Source organism: Halichoerus grypus, chromosome 6 (assembly GCF_964656455.1).
Source record: "Halichoerus grypus chromosome 6, mHalGry1.hap1.1, whole genome shotgun sequence".
In the NCBI taxonomy this organism is placed as follows: domain Eukaryota; kingdom Metazoa; phylum Chordata; class Mammalia; order Carnivora; family Phocidae; genus Halichoerus; species Halichoerus grypus.
Window position 1 is genome coordinate 107,437,885 of NC_135717.1, and position 21,995 is coordinate 107,459,879.

A 21,995-nucleotide genomic window follows, 5' to 3' on the forward strand; every position below is an offset into this window, starting at 1 on the left:
TATAATTTTAATAACCAAATTAGTGCACAAATTGGCTTTCTAATGAACATGTGGAAACAAATACCTAAATGCCTAACTATATGATTCATGCTGAGAAGCCCTAGTCATTTGAGCTTTTCTGATTTTAGAAATCATCTGAATTATCAATTAATGTACCAACATACACCTTACAAACAACTGATACATAGGAATGATCTTTTGCCCGCTTCATCTCTAAGTCGTTGTCCCAAGCACCATAAGCATCGTCTGTACTTCCTTCTTCCCCTACCAGGGGCAAAAGGAACGCCCTACTATGACCAGAATTCTCATCACTACAACTGCCCTTGCAGATGCTTTTGCTGTGGCCACCATCTCTCCTGAACCCATTCACCTACCAGCAGGGTCTGGCACCTACCTATACCCACACCTGCACCTCGAGGACCCTGGGTCCCCTGAGCATCTATGCTTTTCTATTCCACTCCCACCTGGGAATTCTGGGGTTGAGGGAAAAACACACTTGGAATCTTGAGTTATAGCTTGGAAGTTTTCCTGCAACAGCAATGATAAGATTGTTTCAGTATTTCAGATAGGATAAAGCATAAAGAAACTTGGGTATCAGCTTAACATACAGTTTCTATTAGGAAATGATTCACAATTTTCTACTGAACTTTAAATTCTTAGCAAACAATTAGTAAGTTAGAAGTGAACTCTGTAAAGACCAGCGAAAGAAATACTCTCCTACAAAACAAACAGCCAGAATATAAATACCTACAATTATAAATGCTTATCCAAAGTTACTTGTTTGCATTTTGTCCTAATTATGAAAATATTACTAGTTTCAGTTTGTTGTATATAATACCATCTCATTACGATATTGCCATTTTACTGAGGTTAATTAGTAGAGTCCTCATTTTGTTACTCATGTAGCTATTCCTTTCTTTCCTTTACTGAAAAAGCTTCATCTCACTGAACTACAAACAGACCCTGCATAATATAATTTGGCAATCGAGTTCACGCGTTTCCTAGGACAGGTGACAGGATAAACCCAAAGGCTGTATCAACTTCTTTCTTCCATGCTGGTTTCAGTTCTGAGTTTGAATGAAATGAGTGGCATACAAAGGTGATGCTGATTTTATTGTATGTTATTCCAGTACTTCTCCAGCTGTGGGGCTTGCCAATCTACAGAGACTCAGGTTAAGAGGGAAGAAAAGGGACTTTTTTTCCCTCTCCATTTTTTTAATCAGTTTACTAAGGATTTGGAAAAGTCAGGCACTTCAGATAAAGGTGAAGTCCAGTATGACTACCTTTCTTTTCCTGACTACTGAAGATGAACAAATTATCCAATGCTTAAAATAACCCCCCAAATACTTAGTTGCCCATCTTTCAAAATTTCAGCAGGACTTCATGATAAAAAAGCAGCAATGTGCAAATAATCCTCAACGACATCATCTGGTTCTGAAGAAGGGAAACAGAACAAGCATTTGTCTTCATTTCCAATGCAACCAATATTTTCTAAGCGCCTATTGTATGCTGGGCACACTTCAAAAGGAACGAGGCAGATGAGGGCTCTCCTCTCATAAAGCTTAATGAACAAGTAAAAGAGGATAATTTTCGGCAGCCATAAATACAATGAAGAAAATAAATGTGGGGCGCCTGGGTGGCTCAGTTAGTTAAGCGTCTGCCTTCGGCTCAGGTCATGATCCAGGGTCCTGGGATCAAGCCCCGTATCAGGCTCCCTGCTCAGCGGGAAGCCTGCTTCTCCCTCTCCTACTCCCCCTGCTTGTGTTCCCTTTCTCGCTGTGTCTCTGTCAAATAAATAAATAAAATCTTAAAAAAAAAAAAAAAGAAATGCAGTGGTATGGATGAAAGGAGGTGGCTATTTTTGAATAGGGTCAAGGCCTATCTGAGGTGGTGACATTTATTTACTTATTTTTTATTATTATGTTATGTTAATCACCATACATTACATCATTAGTTTTTGATGTAGTGATCCATGATTCATTGTTTGCGTATAACACCCAGTGCTCCATGCAGTACGTGCCCTCTTTAATACCCATCACCAGGCCAAACCATCCTCCCACACCCCTCCCCTCTAGAACCCTCCGTTTGTTTCTCAGAGTCCATAGTCTCTCATGGTTCATCTCCATGAGGTGGTGACATTTAAATTTGGACACAAGCAACAAGGAACCAGCCACAGGGAAGATCTGGAGGAAGATCTTTCCAGCCAGAAAGAAAAGCAACTGCAAAGTCTCTATGATGGGAACAAACTTGGAGAGTTTGAGAAACAGATGAAAGAAAAGAAAAAAGGCTGGTGTGGCTGAGACCTAGTGAATGGTGGGAAGAGGGGCAGGAGATGAGGATGGTGGATAAAATGGGGGCCAGATGTGCAGAGTCTACGGACCATGGCCAAGAGCCAGGTTGACCTGAAGTGTGGTGGAAAGCTACTAGAAGTTTTGAGTAATGGAGTTAAGATCTTTATATTTTCAAACGCCATTCTGACTGCTCTGTGGAAACTGGTTTATGGAGGGTAAACACGGCAACAGGAAGACCAGTGAGGAGACTGGCTATTGCAATAACTGAGCGAGAGGCAATGATGACCAGGATGGCTGGTAGTAGGGAAGATGAAGTTAAGGGGAAGGATATAGGACAGAGCTGAAGTTCTCAGACTTTCTTGCCTCCCAGAGCCCTTTGTGTCTCAGTAATTTTTTTTACCCCTAAGTCAAAAGAAATACCTAATGGTTCAGCCGCTTTAAGGTACAGACTACTTAATAGTAGTCTGAGCATGTCAGGGTTTCCCTCACAAATTTAAAATATCTCATATATTTCTCTACCTGTGAGAAGTCACTGAAGGCAGCACAACTGGTCAGGAAACATAACAAAATCTGACTCTGGGTCTGTCTGATGCCAAGTAAAATAACAATGTAATAAATAATACTCTGCTATGAGTTAGTCACATCAGAGTACATTAAATGTGGTATCTCATTTAATCCTAACCACATTATTAAATAGGTCTGTCTGCTTCCAAAGTCAACTACAACATACTCCCCTCTTAGCTGATTAAAGTGATAGTAAGGTGTTGGCAAATGGCAGTCTTATCCACTTAGTCTCAAAAAATATGTATTTTTGTAATGTGAAAAAAAGGTCTTAGAGGTAAAACATGAAACTGAACATTTTACAAATGTCCACAGCTATTGTAATGACTGCACTATACTTCTATTTCCAAAACCAGACCAATCTAATTGTCTGCCCTCATCTTGACCCAGCCCTGAAGAGGATATATACAGGGACAGTACTAAGTAGAATATTAATTGAAAGTTGATTTCTTAGGGCAGGTGGCAGAACCTCAAAAGCCTTGATGGAGCCCAGCCATGGGGAGGAGCAGGGAATGTGTTGTGGGGAACTAGAGAGGACACATACACTCTAAGAGGCAATACGGTCCCCTTGAAATCTGGACTATAACGTAAAATCGAACAAACGCGAAAACTCTGCACCTTCTGAAGAAAACATGCCAAGGGGCTAAATTTAGTCCTTGCAAATAGTCTTAGATACATGATTAAATTTCTCAAACATATTAGTGGTAAGTGGCTAAGGAGAGAGCCTTAAGGAAGTTGAAGATTATTAGAAGAATCCAGGAGGAGGCTATTAATTCTGTGCAGGAAACTGAAGTTAAAACTGCACAGTTCAATCTACTTTATACATTTTGTATTTTCTGGGACTGTGTGTTTTTCCAGAAGTGGTAATAGGTGCACCTTATATTTAGTTCTGTATATTTTAATCTGTCCAGTACAAAATAATCTTATCAAAATAAATAAAGATGTTCCAGCAAGAGACACTGTTCATTTTTCTCCCTGCCATGAATGACATGGCATCAGACTATTTGTCTCTGCATCAAGCAGCTTAATAGCATTTGAAATCCTGCAATTCTATCAGTCACAGGAAGCATGATCACAAACTTGGATAGAAGTCACTAACTTAGCTCTTCAGTTGCCCTGAGAAAGAAGGAACCAAGAGATCTGACTAGGAGAATTGTTGTCATGGATCTTCAGTGTTGAAACTCAAACTAAACTTAAAAGAGTATCTATCCAGTATTATAAATGATTAGAAATGCTGTTAGTTTGTCACTAATTCTAAAGCTCAGAACTTATTTGTCAGTGGTTTTGAAAGATCCTGTTCTCAAATCCCGAATGCTGTAGCTTTTGTTTTCCTAAGGCCATAACTGCAAAATAATTGAGAGACTCACATAGTCAGACCAAGACAGTTCCAATTATAACACTAAGGCTATGACCCTGCCTACAAACAGAATGAAAGCCAAACAAAACAGTAGTACCTAAAATCTAGCTGGCTCTTCCTGGGAAGTACTTCAAGGAAAGCAATTTTACTATTTGTATGCTCCTTGGGGGGGGGGGGATACAAATCTGCAGTTATAATAAAGCAAAATAACTGTATGACAAATATCTACTCAGAGTGCTATACAGGATCACATAAATTACCCCAGGGAGGTAGGGTGATGGCATGTGACCTGAGTTTGGAGGTCTCTTAGGGTACGGTGGATATTTTGGCTTGGGAGAATGGTATGTTTGAAGGCACCAAGGCCGGGATTAGTTTGATCGCCAGAAGTACAGGATGTTCCGTATAGCATGAGGCAGAGCATGTGGGAAGTTGCTGGACATAGGGCAATGCAAAATGGACAAAAGTCAGTACATGAGGGGATCTAGACTTTGAGCTCTGCTGAAAGCTGTAGAAACCACTAATGATTTTATGTCAAGAAGGGATATGATTTGACTCTGTTTCCGAAAGGTCACAGGCAGAGATAAGGATAGACTGAGGGAGGCAAGATTTAAGGCAGAAAAGTCCTCTGAGTCTCTTCCTACAGTGTTGCTCAGCCCCCCGCCTCACAGACTTGGGCTACAGAAGGTCCATCTTGATTTTTCCCTCTTAGGAATTAAGAATTGAGACAACTCCAGTCAATTGATTGTGGATGCTCGAACTCAGAAATACATTTAAGGTTATGTGGCAGAGTATGGCCAGGTATGAACAACAGCAAAAAAACCAGAGGAAGATCTCAGAGAGAAAGAAGGAAGAGGCTGCATACAGTCAGAGAGAGGCAAGGATGAGATACAATATAAATACAGAGGCTGAGGGGCACCTGGGTGGCTCAGTCAGTTGAGCCGCTGCCTTTGGCTCAGGTCATGATCCCAGGGTCCTGGGATCGAGCCCCACATCGGGCTCCCTGCTCAGCGAGGAGCCTGCTTCTCCCTCTCCCTCTGCCTGCCTCTCTGCCTACTTGTTCTCTCTCTCTCTCTGTCAAATAAATAAATAAAATCTTAAAAATTAAAAAAAAAAAAATAAATAAATACAGAGGCTGAACAAGTGAGTTTCCAGTGCCTGGTTTTGGCCCCTTGCGAGGCCCAGCTCGATTTCCTGCCATCAGTCCCTATGCCCTTACTACAAATCCCTTTATTTTCTTTCAGCAAGATTTGAGTCGGATTCTGTCGCATGCAAACACAATGAACCCTCTCTGAAGCAGGGCCTGAACTCAAATACACAATGAAAACAAAGAGAGGGGTGCCTGGGGGGCTCAGTGGGTTAAATGTCTGCCTTCAGCTCAAGTCTTGATCACAGGATTTCTGGATGGAGCCCCATGAAAGGTTCCCTTCCCAATGAGGAACTTGCTTCTCCCTCTGCCTTCCCTCCCACCCCTGGCTCATGCTGTCTCCCCTCCCTCCCTCTGTCAAATAAACAAATAAATAAAATCTTAAAAAAAAAAAAGAAAAGAAAGAGAATAGACAGGATATAAAAGATATTAAGGAAGTAAAATGGAAGGAAATTGCAATGGTTGGATTTGGAAGGGTTGGCTCCCATATACAGTCTTGGGCACCCACTGGTCATACTCTGCATTGCAATGGGGATGATAGGAGAGGCAGAACTGGAGGGAAATGGTAGGCATTCATTTTGTACATGAAGAGACCAGTGAGAGTAGGATATGCAAGTAAAAATGTCCAGCAGTTGGATATAATTGTGTATCTCAGAGCAGTTCTGATCTGGAAATGTAGGTGAGGTCATCTCTCACATGTAGATGGTCATCAAAACCATGACAGTGGACGAAATCTCCAGTAGAGCTGTAAGCCAAGGCCCGGGGAACACAGACATTAAGGTGCAAAACAAGTAGGCAAAGTCATGAAGGAGACTCGAGATGAAATGCTTTGATGTGCCAAGAAAGGAAAAATTTTTAAGAGAACCATGCCCATGTGACAAGAGTCTAGACACCTACCTCGCTGAGAGGATGACAAATGTTGAGTGTGGACCGCAGAATCAAACCCCCTAACATCATCTGACTACCTTGGATACAAAAGGCATTTTGCTGCCTCATTTCATCTTCAAAGCAACTTTTCAAGACAGGTGGCAGCATATCCTTTTAAAGATGAGGGGAAAAGACCAAAGTTCCCTGGGGATGGGCTAAGTCATATTGTGTATCTCTAGTCCCTGGCAGAGAGACTTCCACCGATTTGTTTAAATAACGAATAAAGAAGTGAACATTTCTACAATTTTAAAATTGTCTACATGGAATTAAGCAGACTGGTTACTCTCAAATCCACATATGACGGGGGACCAGGTTTTGCTTTATGGATACAGCAAACCTATCTCCTGGGGCACAGCCCCGGATTTCATGTTGCTGTTTCAACTCCCTCACAGCATCTCTATTTCTTTTACTTACCTTTCAGCAAAACATGAGTCAGAGAAAGGGTAGGCAAGGAGCTCATGTTTTTATATTACCAAATATGTCCTGGGGAACCCAGAATCTTAGTTGCTGATACTTTAACAAACCATGGAGATAAATCTCCATTAATTGCCACAGAACCTTAAATTCACATCTGATTCAGAAAGGATGCAAAAGAATATAATAATCTTTTGATGTAAACCACAAGTCATGCCACATGGGGTATACTTAGCCACAGATTCTCCCACCTCCTAGGGAGGCATTATTAGCTCTGATCATTCAAAGGTCATTGAGGTCTTTTCTCCCTGACTTAAGTAAAAAGAACACATATAATACTGAAGTGGACAACACTCCTTCCACAACCATGAGTTAGAAGAAAAACACTATTATAATTCCTTTCTATATTCTGAGAATAGAGAATGCATGAAAGAAGGATATTAAAACAATTTCGTATCTACAGAGGCTGCCTCAAATCCTGGATTAATGGGTGTGGGCCAAAGAGGATGCGTTAACTATGGAATGTCCCTGCTTCCCGCAAATTCCCTGGAATTCACAAAATGCAATACACAGTGAGCAGAAATGAAGCTAGCATGGACTCTGTTCCTCCCATGGGCCTGAACCATATATACTATTCTCTTCTACCCACTGTAAGAACTGTAGGAGGTATTTTTCCTGATTTCCAGATCACTGAGACTCAAAAGTTAAAGCAATATGTAGAGTTTACGCAGCAAGTGTCCTAGGTTTGGATTCAAATTCAGATCTAGGAGCGCCTGGGTGGCTCAGTCAGTTAAGCGGCTGCCTTCGGCTCAGGTCATGATCCCAGGGTCCTGGGATCGAGCCCCACATCGGGCTCCCTGCTCAGCGGGAAGCCTGCTTCTCCCTCTGCCACTCCCCCTGCTTGTGTTCCCTCTCTTGCTGTGTCTCTCTCTGTCAAATAAATAAAATCTTTAAAACAAACAAACAAACAAACAAAAAAAACAAATTCAGATCTAACTTCAAACGTTGTGTTAATATTTGGTATACCACATTTCTGGCCAGAAAACAACTCCATATAAAGAAATTTTAAAAATATAACAAAAAATAATTTATATATGCTCTCTTCATGTTCCAGGTAAAACTAATCTGTTTTCTGTGTTCCTACAACATATTAATTTGGCTTTTATGTTGCATCGTAAGGATTTATGTCTAACCGCTCAGTAGACTACAGACTTCTCAATGACAAGAATTATAGTTTCCAAATATTTGAAGCTCTATCAACAATATAGTAAATGTTGGTTCAAGGAATAAATTAATACTTTAGCAGATGTAGTTTTAAGAATCCTGCGACAAGGGGCGCCTGGGTGGCTCAGTTGGTTAAGCGACTGCCTTCGGCTCAGGTCATGATCCTGGAGTCCCGGGATCGAGTCCCACATCGGGCTCCCTGCTCGGCAGGGAGTCTGCTTCTCCCTCTGACCCTCCTCCCTCTCATGCTCTCTGTCTCTCATTCTCTCTCTCGCAAATAAATAAAATCTTAAAAAAAAAAAAAGAATCCTGCGACAGGACAAAGTTATTTGTGAATTATACCAAAAATACCTCCAAAAGATAATAATATTCAAGGAAATATACTGTCATTACTTCTTACGAAGCTCTCATTTTATTACTTACTTTTTGTATGGTTAGTGACCTTTTTTCACTAAACATTAATTTGCTATAACTATGTTAAGATACTAAGAAAATCCATATCCATACTGTGTAAACTTATTTCTACACATATTTGAAGACACAGCAAGAGTTTAAACAGATGCTCCTCATGCCCTGCCCCTTATGCTCTTGGTCCCTCTCTGAATTCCCCTGTAGTTATCATGGAAACTCAATGTAGAATCTGACAGTTTCTAGTTAAATTCCCTGTGTCTCTCTACTTCAGTCCCGAGAGCTATGGTCCCAGGAGAGATTGCTCAGGGAACCCCCAGAATAACTGCAGGCATGACGCTCATATTGAGGGACTGGGGATGGTGAAGAAATAGTCCTGGAGGAGTTCTGAAGCACATTCTATACTATTCCTCAGCAGGATTGAGCTCTAACTGCTGACTGAGATCAACTGCTTATCAGCACAGCCTTCACAGTATCCCTGACCCTACCACACTTTCTCTGCTCTCTTACTCAGGCTTCTTGGTTTCATCTCCCCCACTCCCCTCAAATCACCTGCATCCAGTTCTTTGTCTTGGGGCCTGTTTTGGGGAACTCAAATTAAGATAGGTGTACAACATATACACAGGGAAATGGGAAGCAATTAGAACACTAGAAAGCCATTCTGTTTAGAGCTTCATCTGATGAGAATGCTTTGCTCTATACAGTAAGATAGTGATCTGTCACCAAAAATGGCCTTAGAGTCCAGAGGTCGAAGTTGCATCCTTTCCCTTGTACAGGATTTGAGAGGCCAGTGAAGTTCACTGGGCTTGAGCCTTCCCTTAAAACATCATGGAAGCCACAGAAAGTTCTCTCACATCAGGTTATAGGTTTGCTACTCAATCTTGGAGCAAAGAAGTACAGTTAACTATAACCAAGACTGTCCTTCTAAAAAATATATACTTTGGAAATAAAAATGTGGTCTTAACATATAAGAAGCTAAGCATCCAGGACAATGACTGGCATGTGGTAAGCATTAATCAATCTTCCAAAAATTATGCCAACAAAATACATTTTTCTTTTTAGACTAAAACTGATCTCCTGCAGTCTGATAACTTTTCATCCAAGAAAGGTTTAAAGCATTTCAAACATAAATGTTTTAGCTTCCACTTTACTTGAAACTCCATTTTTTTTTCTCATTCAAATGTACATTAAAGTTCACTTTAATCTACTTTCACTTGAAAGGTAATTAGAATGAAGACAAGTAACTGGCACGCCTAAAATCCCATCATGGAGACAGATCTTAAAACGAATTCTCTCGATTCCTGGGTCAGTATTTTTCCCAACACATTAAACTCATCTTTCAAAGGAGTGAACCATGAACCTTAACTATATTCTCATCGACTCAATCCCTTTCATCCAATGAACACAAACAACTACAAATACACACATCCTGAAACATTCCAACGAGGTTAAGCATACTATCATTCAACAGCTTTGCTGGATTATGTCCAGAGTCCTACTGAGGAGGCAGAGGGAGGGGAAGGCTCACATTAGGGAGCAGATGCTTTGGTCCATTCATCCTGCTTGCTGAAGATCACAGAGAGCAAGCCCTCACCTCTGGTTCGGATTTACAGCAGGAGAGTGCATCAATCCTTATTGTTTTCTTCTTATTTCTTGTCACTTTTATTTTTCTCTATATTTACCACCATCTGGCCATGCCTGCTTGTTGTGCCATGTTTCCTGACTGCATGATAATTTTTTAATTATAAAATATAAAATATAAAAATATAAATTTTTATCCTAGGAGAGCTTGTTGAGGCTAAAATATGAATGGAACACATTCAGAAATATTGCCCTTATGAAATTAAATTAATTAAAAATGACTAACAAATATAAATGACTCACCCAACCATCAGACTGGCTTGTCCAAGAACTCTAAATCAGAGTATAAAGCAAAGGCCTTAACTGGGTACCAACAGATAAAAGAATCTGATGAGATTTATGATTCTTGAGATGGATGCCACTTATTAGCACACATTCTACATTTTTTTTTATCCTTGGATGGTACTGAGTTCCACTAACTCAGATTTCTTACCTTACATCACCACCAAACAAGCTTTAAACAGTCAACTCTGGCCATTTTGGTGTTCTACAACCACAGTAGTTCATGTGATAAGGAATCATAAATCAGGGTTCCAGCCTCAGTGCTAAAACTTATTAATTGACAACAGACAAGTCACTGCACTTGTTAAGCCTTAGCTTCCTTAGCTAGAGAATAAACAGAGGAGCTGCCGTGCCTACTTGACAGGATTTTAAGGAAGGTCAAGAAAGATCAGGTCTATAAAAATACTTTATAGTGTTACATATATAAAGCAGTAAAAATGTTTGTTCACATAATTACACCATTAGAGGGGCTAACAGTTTTGTCCTATTTTTTTTTTCCTTTTCTGTTAATATTTAAGTGAGTTAATACATGTTAGAGTAGTATCTGGTATTTAATGTTCAATAAGTGATAGCCATTAACTTTATTATTATAAGGACATATTTTCCAAAGGTCTTTATTATCTCTTGTAAATAGGACAAAAGAAGAGATCACCTGGAGATTAAGGGAATGCAGTTATGGAAGTAAGAGTGACTGCCCATCCAATATAAATGCCTATTTCCCACCCCTACTTTAAATTAATAGAAAAGGGAAGAGTAGGAAGAGATAAATATGGGAACCCTAATCTAAGAGAAGAATAGCTTAGAAGTAGATGACTGGCACAGAGTATCCTAAAGAAATTTATTCCCCCTCACAATCCTTTTTAGCTGAAGCTGATTCAGAAGCTTAAATTTCTGAATTTCCCTCTCCTCTTTACTACTGATCTTCTGTGTAACCTTCAAGTGAGCCATTTAACCACTTGGTCTTCTCAGATAAAAATGTGATAACTTCCATCTGTCCAAGATAGACTGATATATGTTCATCAGAATGTTATCAAGATATAGCTTATTATAAGTTCCTGAAAAGAAGCAAGATGCTATCAGACCTCCATGGAAACAGGTGTTTATCTTATTTTTCTTACTTCCTCTCCCGCTCTCCCTCCTGCTCACATATAAACACATTTTGGCTGTGGTAATAATAACGTGGGAAGGGTTCAAGTATTAGTACTCATCAGATAAAATTTGTTAGATAGAAAATGGAAAGTTTTTGACTTTATGAGTAGAGTTTAGAGTAGATCACAATGAGAATTTAAGAGAGTTTCCTTCACTTTATCATCAACCTCATCTATCACTCCTCTCCTTAATCGCATGTGGAAATATTTTATTGGTCTGTGACATACAGTGCCATAATATCAACACTTTCATATCAGGAAAGCTAGTACTCCATTTGCTCTGTTCTTTCTCTCTTGTGAAAAGAGAATAGTCTATTCAGCATGTCTGAAATTATTAAGTGATTACAGTCATTAGAAAATTGCTTCTTCTAAGAGTTAAATGTAGCATCTGAAGTATGTTATACTTTTAAGAACTTAGAAGTCCTCTGTTCAATAGGATAGAGGATAAAGTATAGGTTAGGATATAAATCTAAGTTATCATACAAATAAAAATACTTAGACATATACACACTATACACAAATGCAGTATTTTTTTTCATGGTAGAGGATGTGAAAATTAAATATTCCAAGAAGAAAATCTATTTCCTTGACTGAGATAGGATACTAAATAGGTCAAGGAGCTAGAAATAAAAATCCTATGAGGGAAAAGAGAGAAACCTAAACATGGTAAGATCATCTAATGTAATTGTAAGGATGATTTATCTTTCAATATTTTTCTATATGATCTTTGTATGAACTTTTCTTGGTGAGAAATAGAATTCAAAATACCTCTTATTTCAGGTTCACACAAACTTTGGGGTGAAAGATGGGTTTTGCAAAAAGATTTCAACTTCTACAGATTATTAGGTTTCGGCTGCCTACTTTATTTCCCACTTAGCCAGGAAGAAGCTGAAAAGAAAGAGTAAGAGTAAAGAAATACACATAATGGAAAATCCATAAAAACAGAACTCCCAATTAACAAAATGACATTTTTAAAATAAGAAAAAAATACAATTAATATTTCCTACCAAAAACAATAAAAAATAAACTATTAGACTCTAATTAAGAGGTTATTTCAAATTAGAAAATTTATGATAATATTAACTGAATCTTAATTAAGAATGGAAAAAAATACATGTGCACACACCAATTTGACATACTAGAGAGAGAGTAGAAGAGAATACATTATATATGAGTCCCAGATTAGTCATCTTCCATCCAGATGATGACAGTAGTAAGTCTATTATAATGAAAGACTTATACTGAGTTTCATGGGCTTAAAATATGAATGTTTGAAATTGTATATTATGAATAACCAACAGTTATTTGTCATAGGTATTGAATCATTTAAGTGTCTAACCCTCTAACCTCCAGACATTAAAATGTCTTATTAATTTCTTTAGGGAGTTGGCCAGCTATTTTGCACCATGTAGAAGCAATCTAAATCGAGCCATCATTTACCTTATTTTATTCTTCCTACTTCCCAGGATAAATACTCAACTGCAAGCAAAAGCTGTAGGACAACACTACCTATATTACGTACAGTTTGTGATAAGCAAAGCACATAATGACTACAATAAATCTTAAGGAATATCAGAATTCTTATGCCCATACCACTTGATCTCACAGTGAGAAGGTTGAGTATTTGGAGAAATGAACGCCTTATTAAAATCTGGAAACCTTCATTAGCACAGTTTATACTAGATAGCTACGAATGGACTATGACAGTGATTTCAACTAGGGCACGTCGGCCTTAGCCACTACCCATCAAAGACAGTTGGTCCTGTTTGTGATGTTTTATAGGAATACAAAAGTACAAGAAAAATTCATTTTGTCAAATTTAAATGCCCAGAAAAGGGCAGAACAAACAAAAAAAGATTTTCAGTAACAGAGAACATATTTTAAATAAGGTTGATAAAATAGATATTCACATAGGATATTACTGCATTGCATTATCTGAAAGCATGGTGTTAGCCTTGTTACAATTCTGTTCCATCACCACACTTAGGATGGTGGACACAGAACAGTCATGGTATACCACATCCAGAAAACAAACATGTTGGGTACTCTACTGACAGGCCTTTATTGAGCTGATAAAGGTGATGAAAAATGAAAGTACATATTAGAGGGAAGGAGGAGAGGATCAAATATTAAAAATGTAATCCAGGAAGTTATAGTCTATCAAGGATTATGATTAAAATCAAATTCACAGGGGTGCCTGGGTGGCTCAGTCAGTAAGCATCTGACTCTCGATTTTGGTTCAGGTCATGATCTCAGGGTTGTGAGATCAAGACCTGCATTGGGCTCCACACTCAGTGAGGAGTCTGTTGGAGATTCTGTGTCTCCCTCTGCCCTTCCCCCGGCTCACACATGTGCGCTCACATGCTCTCTCTCTTAAATAAATAAATAAATAAATCTTTAAAGTGGAGTTTCTTAACAAATCCTGATTTAATCTAATGGGTCACTGGGCCCTAATTACTATTTTTAATGATTGTTTTAACCAAGTCACTCTTCTCAAATGATCACTAAATAAGTTATCATATCCCAAGTAACTTCAAAGGAAAATATCAAAAGTCCTAAGTACAAATGCTTTATGAAGTAAAATTGAATTTTACATAATTTATATTTTTTGATGAATAATTTTAACCAAGAGATAGTGGGGAGAAACTTCTAAGATTTAGCAGGTTTTTACCCAACAACTAGTTTATCAGCAAAACTCATGACTTTCCTCTAACAACCCACATTCTATTACCTAGGATCTTAAAAGTCTACTCTGTGGAGGACTGGAATAATCCTGCATAGCCCTTATGACAATTTGAAATTCTACATTAAACTGTGAATTTATTTAATGTGTTTCTCCCACCAGCCTATATACGCTGTGAGGCCAAGAAGCATGTCTACTTTATTCAGTTCTGTGTGTCTTGTATAAAATAGGCCGTCAAAAATGGGTTTAACCAACCTTGCAGCCGAGGGATAAATCCCACTTGGTTGTGGTGAATAATCCTTTTAATGTACTGTTGGATCCTATTGGCTAGTATTTTGGTGAGAATTTTTGCATCCATGTTCATCAGGGACGTGCACCCCAATGTTTATAGCAGCAATGTCCACAATAGCCAAACTATGGAAAGAGCCAAGATGTCCATCGACAGACGAATGGATAAAGAAGATGTGGTATATATATACAATGGAATATTATGCAGCCATCAAAAGGAATGAGATCTTGCCATTTGCAACGATGTGGATGGAACTGGAGGGTATTATGCTGAGCGAAATAAGTCAAACAGAGAAAGACATGTATCATATGACCTCACTGATATGAGGAATTCTTAATCTCAGGAAACAAACTGAGGGTTGCTGGAGTGGGGGGTGGGGTGGGAGGGATGGGGTGACTGGGTGATAGACACTGGGGAGGGTATGTGCTCTGGTAAGCACTGTGAATTGTGCAAGACTGTTGAATCTCAGATCAGTACCTCTGAAATAAATAATGCAATATATGTTAAGAAAAAAAAAAAAAAGAAGAAGATAGCAGGGGGGGAAGAATGAAGGGGGGGAAATCAGAGGGGTAGACGAACCATGAGAGACGATGGACTCTGAAAAACAAACTGAGGGTTCTAGAGGGGAGGGGGGTGGGAGGATGGGTTAGCCTGATGATGGGTATTGAGGAGGGCACGTTCGGCATGGAGCACTGGGTGTTATGCACAAACAATGAATCATGGAACACTACATCTAAAACTAATGATGGGGATTAACATAACAATAAAAAATTTAAAAAATAAAAATAAAAAAATGGGTTTAATGTTGAATGAATGAAACATGGAACAACCCCTACTATTCATCCTTCTCTACCCCCAACCCCCATATAACTTTGGGGATTAGTCTGACAACTAGCAAGCAGGAAACTTTTGTGTCTTCCCCACTTCTCTGTTCCCACTCTGTATCTGGCCCACTGTACCCTGGTGGTAATAAACACCTTCTATTAACGTTCTTATCACATTGCATTGTAAGTGACTGCCCCAAAAGGAAATGAACTAGTTACCTGTGTGCCCATTTATCTCTGACAATGCCAGGTGATTCCCTTGTTTCACTTTCTGACCAGCATCAAGAAATAGCTTATGAAAATGATATATCCATTAGCTCAGAATATAAGGAAGTACTGGATGGTGTACAAGAAAAATTTTATGAAATCAAGTAAAGCCAATAAAGTATAACAAAATAAATCATCTCCTTCTAAGTCACACACTGATAGGATTAAAAATTGTAAAGTATCTTCCAAAAGGAGGATCCATTCTACACAATTAATATAACAAATCACCAAAAGTCCTATTCTTTTTTTCCATGTAAAATAATTCCTTCACAATCTTTTCAATAAAAAGCCAGAAAGAAATACATACATGATGGTGTTAATGCCTGAGAGCTGTTGGAACATTTGTAGACCACAACCCACAATTAAAGCTCGGCGAGTTGGGGGATAACTCAGCATTCTGCAGATCACAGGTCCAGCTTTTTTAAAAAAGAAAGAAAAAGAAGGACACATCTATTATTTTTAGCTCCCACAGTAATTATTCCCATTAGGATCAATTTCCCCAAATCTCTGTGAAATCAACATGACCGGGCATTGTAAAATGGAACATATAAACGTTTACAGAAATCTGGGCACAATCTCTTTTCTAAAACAGATTAGTATATATTTGAGTTCACACTGTAAAAGCAACAAGAAACAATTCAAGTTAAAGCAATTTATGGGTACTAGAAAGACCTACATAATTGGAACCGTCAGAAATTATTCTTCCTTAAATCCCTACAAACTGCATTAACTACTCTTCTTTTTCCACTTCCTTGGCTATTAATTATTATTTAAAATCCATTCATTGTGGGACTACTTACAAAGTCACTGGCAAATTGCTTTAATCAACCAAAAGAATGGCATTCATTAAAAACAATTAAACAAGGAACAGAATTCATTCCAATTTATTTTACTTAAGTAACAAAATTTACTCCAATCTATTCAATTAAAGTTAAGGAATTTAGGCATGATATAGGACTTGGTTATAGTTTATATTATTAATAAATGTTATCCAAAAAGATAATAAAAGAAAAAAAAGTAGTTTATATAGGGGTATATACACATACATATACACACACATACACACAACATACATATATATATATATGTTATTTCTAGATTTTGAATAGCTCCATCAGTGGCATTCAATGATCATTTCAAAATATAAATGGGCTTTCCAAATGGCACAGATGCCTTGGTCTATCAGAACTCTAGATCAATTCTGGAAAGCTGTAGGTATGAACCACTGAGGCCTTAAGTAAAGTGCCCCTTAGGTTCTCAGAAGTGCTTCAAGTACACCTTCACCTTAGCTTTAAGGGGCATTCTATGCAGTGTCCTTGATGGGGCCAGAGTTGACTCCCCTGGACCTATGGCATTCCTGCTGTTAGAAGAGATGGCTGGGATCACTGGGATGTTAACTGCTTAATTAGAGGCATTCTTCCTGGAGGCTAAGTTTCATTAGTGAACCCTAAACTAAGTCAAGTTTAAAATCCAAGGACATTTTACCATTCCGGAACCTTTTCGAAATCTAATATTCTAGTTCACAAAAATGGAATAAAATATACTGTTGTCTCGGCAATAAAAGTTAACATGGGATGTCGAACCAGGGTATTAATTAGAACTGAACATTATAGGAATGAGAATATTCATCTGTACATGGGTGTGATTAAAATCATATGAAGACTTGATTTACTGCAAACGATTCTGTCCCAAAATGGTAAGACAGGGACATGGACAGAGAAGCATTTATGGTCACTTAAAGCTTAATGCAGCGACAACCATTTAGAAAGCAAGGAGAGAGTACTGTAAATGTCAACTGTTTTAGATTCAAGTAAAGCAGTATTAAAACCCAGTACATCAGAAAGGCTGTGTGAAATAGGCCGATTTTGAAAGCTTTACTGTGACAATATTGAAATATATCTGGATCAGTTGTCTGAAAGGTGAGCAGGTTTGCCTGCGATTTCAGCAATCTATAAGTGAGCCACAACATAAAAAACATACACAGCGTCATAAAAAGATCTACCGATTTCCATAAATCAGAAAATCTAAATGAAAAAGATTATCATTTACTTGGTGTACCATAGAAAATTTAAAACAACGACAACAAAACAAAAACAAATAAAACACCTTCTTCAGCTTTTAGTAACCTCCACAGATAAGAAATAGGCCTTCTGCAAAGAATCTATTATAATCTGTGGGTAGTTGCATCTATTTTCACTACTAAACTGTTCAGTGATTTGATGGACAGATTACCTAATAATGATTTTGGAGGGCAGGAAAATAAAGAGAAAATGAAGACAAATTAGGATTAAAGTTTGACTTGCCAAAATACCAAGAGATATACTATTGTATAAACATCACATATATACTTCCTAGTTTTTAAAATTCTGAGTTTTTAACCTTCTCTTGGTTTTGATTTCGTATTAAAAATAAACAACAGCAGTTCTGTTATTGGACTGGCTTTTTTTAAATACACAGATAAATTTTGGTCATAGTAGCTGCACATCTGATTATGCATAAATAAAATGAAAGAATTTCCTTTCATTAAAATCATAAACTTAGCTTTATTAGGCAGTAAAACTGACTTAACAAATGCAAACTATCATTAATTTTTATATTACAGAAGCTATGAGGCAGAAGAAAAATATCAAAAATATTAATTGGTTGAATGTTCATAAGTGAAAATTTAAAATGTCATGCTCTACTTATTACATTTCTTTTGATTTTTATAACTAAAAACATTCAGTGTATACAAACATGTCATGCTTAATTTTTAAAAAGGTATTTATATCTTTGAGACACAAATTCCCACACAGTAACACATAAAACCTTTAAACAACTAAAGTAGATAAGAACTACAGGGCTCAAAATATAACACGTATTAAAACAACAGATGCAAGAACCAAAAATGGGTTCCTCTTTTCCTTCTTTCTAAACACCTCATACTAAGTAACTTTCACACTAATTGTCCAAGTGTGGCAGGTATTCTAGTGGCAAGAATGCAAAGGACAGTCCTACAAGTTCAGCCATTCCTGTTAATAGCTGTCTGTGAGCCAAGCCTAGAGACGTTTTCCAGGTACAATTAAAAATGCTCTAGAACACACTATATAAAATCCCAGCTGTTGATCTCCACTTCCAGCCAAAATGGAGTAATAGTTACCAGATTTCCCTCCAACATGAAACCAACTAGAAAGCCATGAAAAATGTAGAAGACAATAGGTTTCATGACAATGGATAACAGGCAATGAAGGACAGTGAATCCTGAGATTCAGGAAACAAAAGGGGTGAACCAGACAACAACTGTCCAAGTTTAATGCCTCAAAAGTTTCCAGGCTGCAATACAAGCAGGGGAAGCTAGGCAGACTCTGGTGGTCTCCTTGAATTGAAAAGATGCAGCTCAGGATCCAGGGACACCATGATGGCTGGAGTTGGGGCGGAGTGCCAGAGTGGAGAGAGAGAGGACACAGAGATCTGCAGGCCCTCTTGGGTATTTCATTGAGTGGATATGTGTGAGGGAAATACTCAAGGCAGGAGAAAAAGCCACAGAAAGATTAAAGAGATCAACTCCAGGACCTGTTTGTACCAACCAGAGGGAAAAACCTGGAGCGTAAGTAAGAGTAATCAATTACCTTGGTAATGGTATAAATTTAGTCCTACATTAAACACTGCTTGGGTATCATCTAAAACAGCTTAAAAATCAAGACCCCACTGCTTCCAAGCACTGAATAGCATCCCAGAACAAAGTTCAGCAGTAAGAGAAAATTTATAATATCAAGCACACAATAAAAAATTATCAGGCATGCAAAAAGGCAGGAAAGTACAACTCGTCATAGTAAAGGGATTAATTCATCAAGAGGACATAACAATCCTAAATGTCTATGCACCTAATAAGAGCTTCAAAATATATGAAACAAAAATTGATACTACTGCAAGGGGAAATAGAAAAACCCATAATTATACTCAAATATTTCATCACCTCCTTTTCCATAACTCATAGAATACGTACGTAGGCTGAAAATCAGCAAAGATAGAGAAGACTTCAACAACACAATCAACAGACTTGACCTGACATTTAAATATCACTCCACTGACCAAGAGCACAATACAGAATCCTTTCCAACAGTAAATGAAGGTAAATGTCTTGGAATATTTCCCTAGATTATATTTTCAGTTCTAAAACCAGTCTCAATTAATTTAAAAGGGTTTAAGTCATACAAAAAATGTTCTCAGCCTATCATGAAGTTAATATAGAAATCAACAACTGGAAGATAACTGGAAAATTCCTTCCAAATTGGAAACTAAATACCACATTTCCATGGGTCAAAGGAATAATGGAAAATTAGAAAGTATTTTAACTGAAAGAATATGAAAACACAGCAACTGAAAATTTGTGGAATGGAGCTAAAGCAAAACAGAGGAAAATTTATAGCAATGACCTTGGATTCCACTTTACAAAACCAGAAAAAGAGGGACAAATGAAACCCAAAATAAACAAGATAAAGAGAATAATAAAGAGCAGAACGGAAATCCATGACATAGATCAAAAAGACAGTTGGGGGGGGGGGAATCAAAGAAACCAAAAGCCAGTTCTTTGAAAATATCAATAAACTCTGAGCCACACTGTGGTAGGCTGAGCAATAGCCCCTCAATAGATAGGCACATGTACTAATCCTTGAAACTTGTTAATATTACCTTAGATGGCATAAAAGGACTTTGCAGATGTAATTAAATTAAGGATTCTGACATGGAAAGATTATCCTGGATTATTTGGGTTTGGCCCTAAATGCAATCACATATATTCCTATGAGGAAGGCAAAGGGAGATTCAGGATAAAATAAAAGGCAACGTGACCATGAATGCAAAGACTGGACCAATGCAGCCATAAGCCAAGAAATGACAGCTCCCACCAGAAGTTGGGAAGAGAAAAAAGCATACTGTCCCCGAGAGCCTCTGGAGGGAGCACGGCTCTGCCAACACCTTGATTTCAACCCAGTGAAATGCATTTCAAACGTGTGGCCACCAGACCATGAGAACAAATTTCTAGTGTTTTTTAAGCTACCGAGTTTGTAGTGATTTTTTACAGCAGCAATAGGAAACTAAAACACAGATAGACCAGGGGGGAAAAAAAAAAGAAACTGGGGTGCGTGGGTGGCTCAGTCGTTAAGCGTCTGCCTTCAGCTCAGGTCATGATCTCAGGGTCCTGGGATCGAGCCCCGCATCGGGCTCCCTGCTCGGCGGGAAGCCTGCTTCTCCCTCTCCCGCTCCCCCTGCTTATGTTCCCTCTCTCACTGTCTCTCGCTCTGTCAAATAAATAAAATCTTTTAAAAAATAAAAATAAATAAAATCTTTTAAAAAAAAGTAAGTTACCAATATCATGAGCAGAAGAAGTGAAATTGACACAGATTCTACAGATATTTTAAAAAATAATAAAGGAGTATTATGAACAACTTTCTGGCATTAAATTCAACATCCTAGATAATTCAGAAGACAGAATCTTCTAAAAGCTAACTCAAAAAATAGCCTGCTTTAGTATAACCTATTAAAACTACTGAGTTTGTAGTTAAAAATTTCCTCCCAAGTCTCAATGGTTTGACAGAAAGCAGAGCGGGTTGCAGTTGCCTGTAGAGGGGAGTCAGGAAGGAGCACAACAGAAAGGTTTTGAGGGGTACAGGCAGACATGTTTACTATCTTGACTGGGGTGGGGTGAGGTTCACAGCATACACAACTGTCAAAACGTACCAAATTATAAACCCTAACTAGGTTCCATTTATTGTATGTAAACTGTACCTCACTAGAGCTGCTAAAACATACACACACACACACACACACACACAGTCCTTCGCAAATAAAGAAACTCTAGACGTCAACAGGGCTGACATGGTGAAATGGTTGGTAAGGAGAAAATTCAAATAGTCGAAGATCATAACCTTCACTTAAGTGAAGGGCACAAAGGAGTTACTAATTAGAAGCAACAGACCTGTACCTCTGAAACAAATAATACATCATATGTTAAAAAAAAAAAAAAAAAGAAGATAGCAGGAAGGGAAAAAGGAAGGGGGGGAAATCGGAGGGGGAGACGAACCATGAGAGACTATGGACTCTGAGAAACAAACTGAGGGTTCTAGAGGGGAGGGGGGTGGGAGGATGGGTTAGCCTGGTGATGGGTATTAAAGAGGGCACGTACTGCATGGAGCACTGGGTGTTACACGCAAACAATGAAACACGGAACACTACATCAAAAACTAATGATGTAATGTATGGTGATTAACATAACATAATAATAATAAAAAAATAAAATTAAAAAAAAAAGAAGCAACAATAATATCTGATTAAACTGGGCTGATGAAGTCAAGGGCAAGATTACCAAGTGAGGACTGACAGGCATGCAGGACCCTCGGAATCTCTTCGAGGTTTTCCTTGCGCTTATTCTTCCCTTTCTTTTTGTTTTGTTTATTTATGGATTTTACCATGTACTAAAGAAAACTTAAGGAAGAAGAAGTAGAACATATTATGACTAATGAACTACAAGATGCAAACTGTAGGCGGCTTCCCCACT

General features: G+C 38.2%; 1 protein-coding gene across 1 annotated transcript in view; it reads right to left on the reverse strand.

Moving 5' to 3' along the window:
- The window catches only part of SLC2A13 (solute carrier family 2 member 13), a 362,649-nt gene that overhangs the window by 188,055 nt on the left and 152,599 nt on the right, over nucleotides 1-21,995 (reverse strand). The window contains exon 4 of the mRNA XM_078075885.1: nucleotides 15,768-15,876. Coding sequence (XP_077932011.1) covers nucleotides 15,768-15,876 — 109 coding nt within the window. The remainder of the gene's footprint in view (nucleotides 1-15,767; nucleotides 15,877-21,995) is intronic.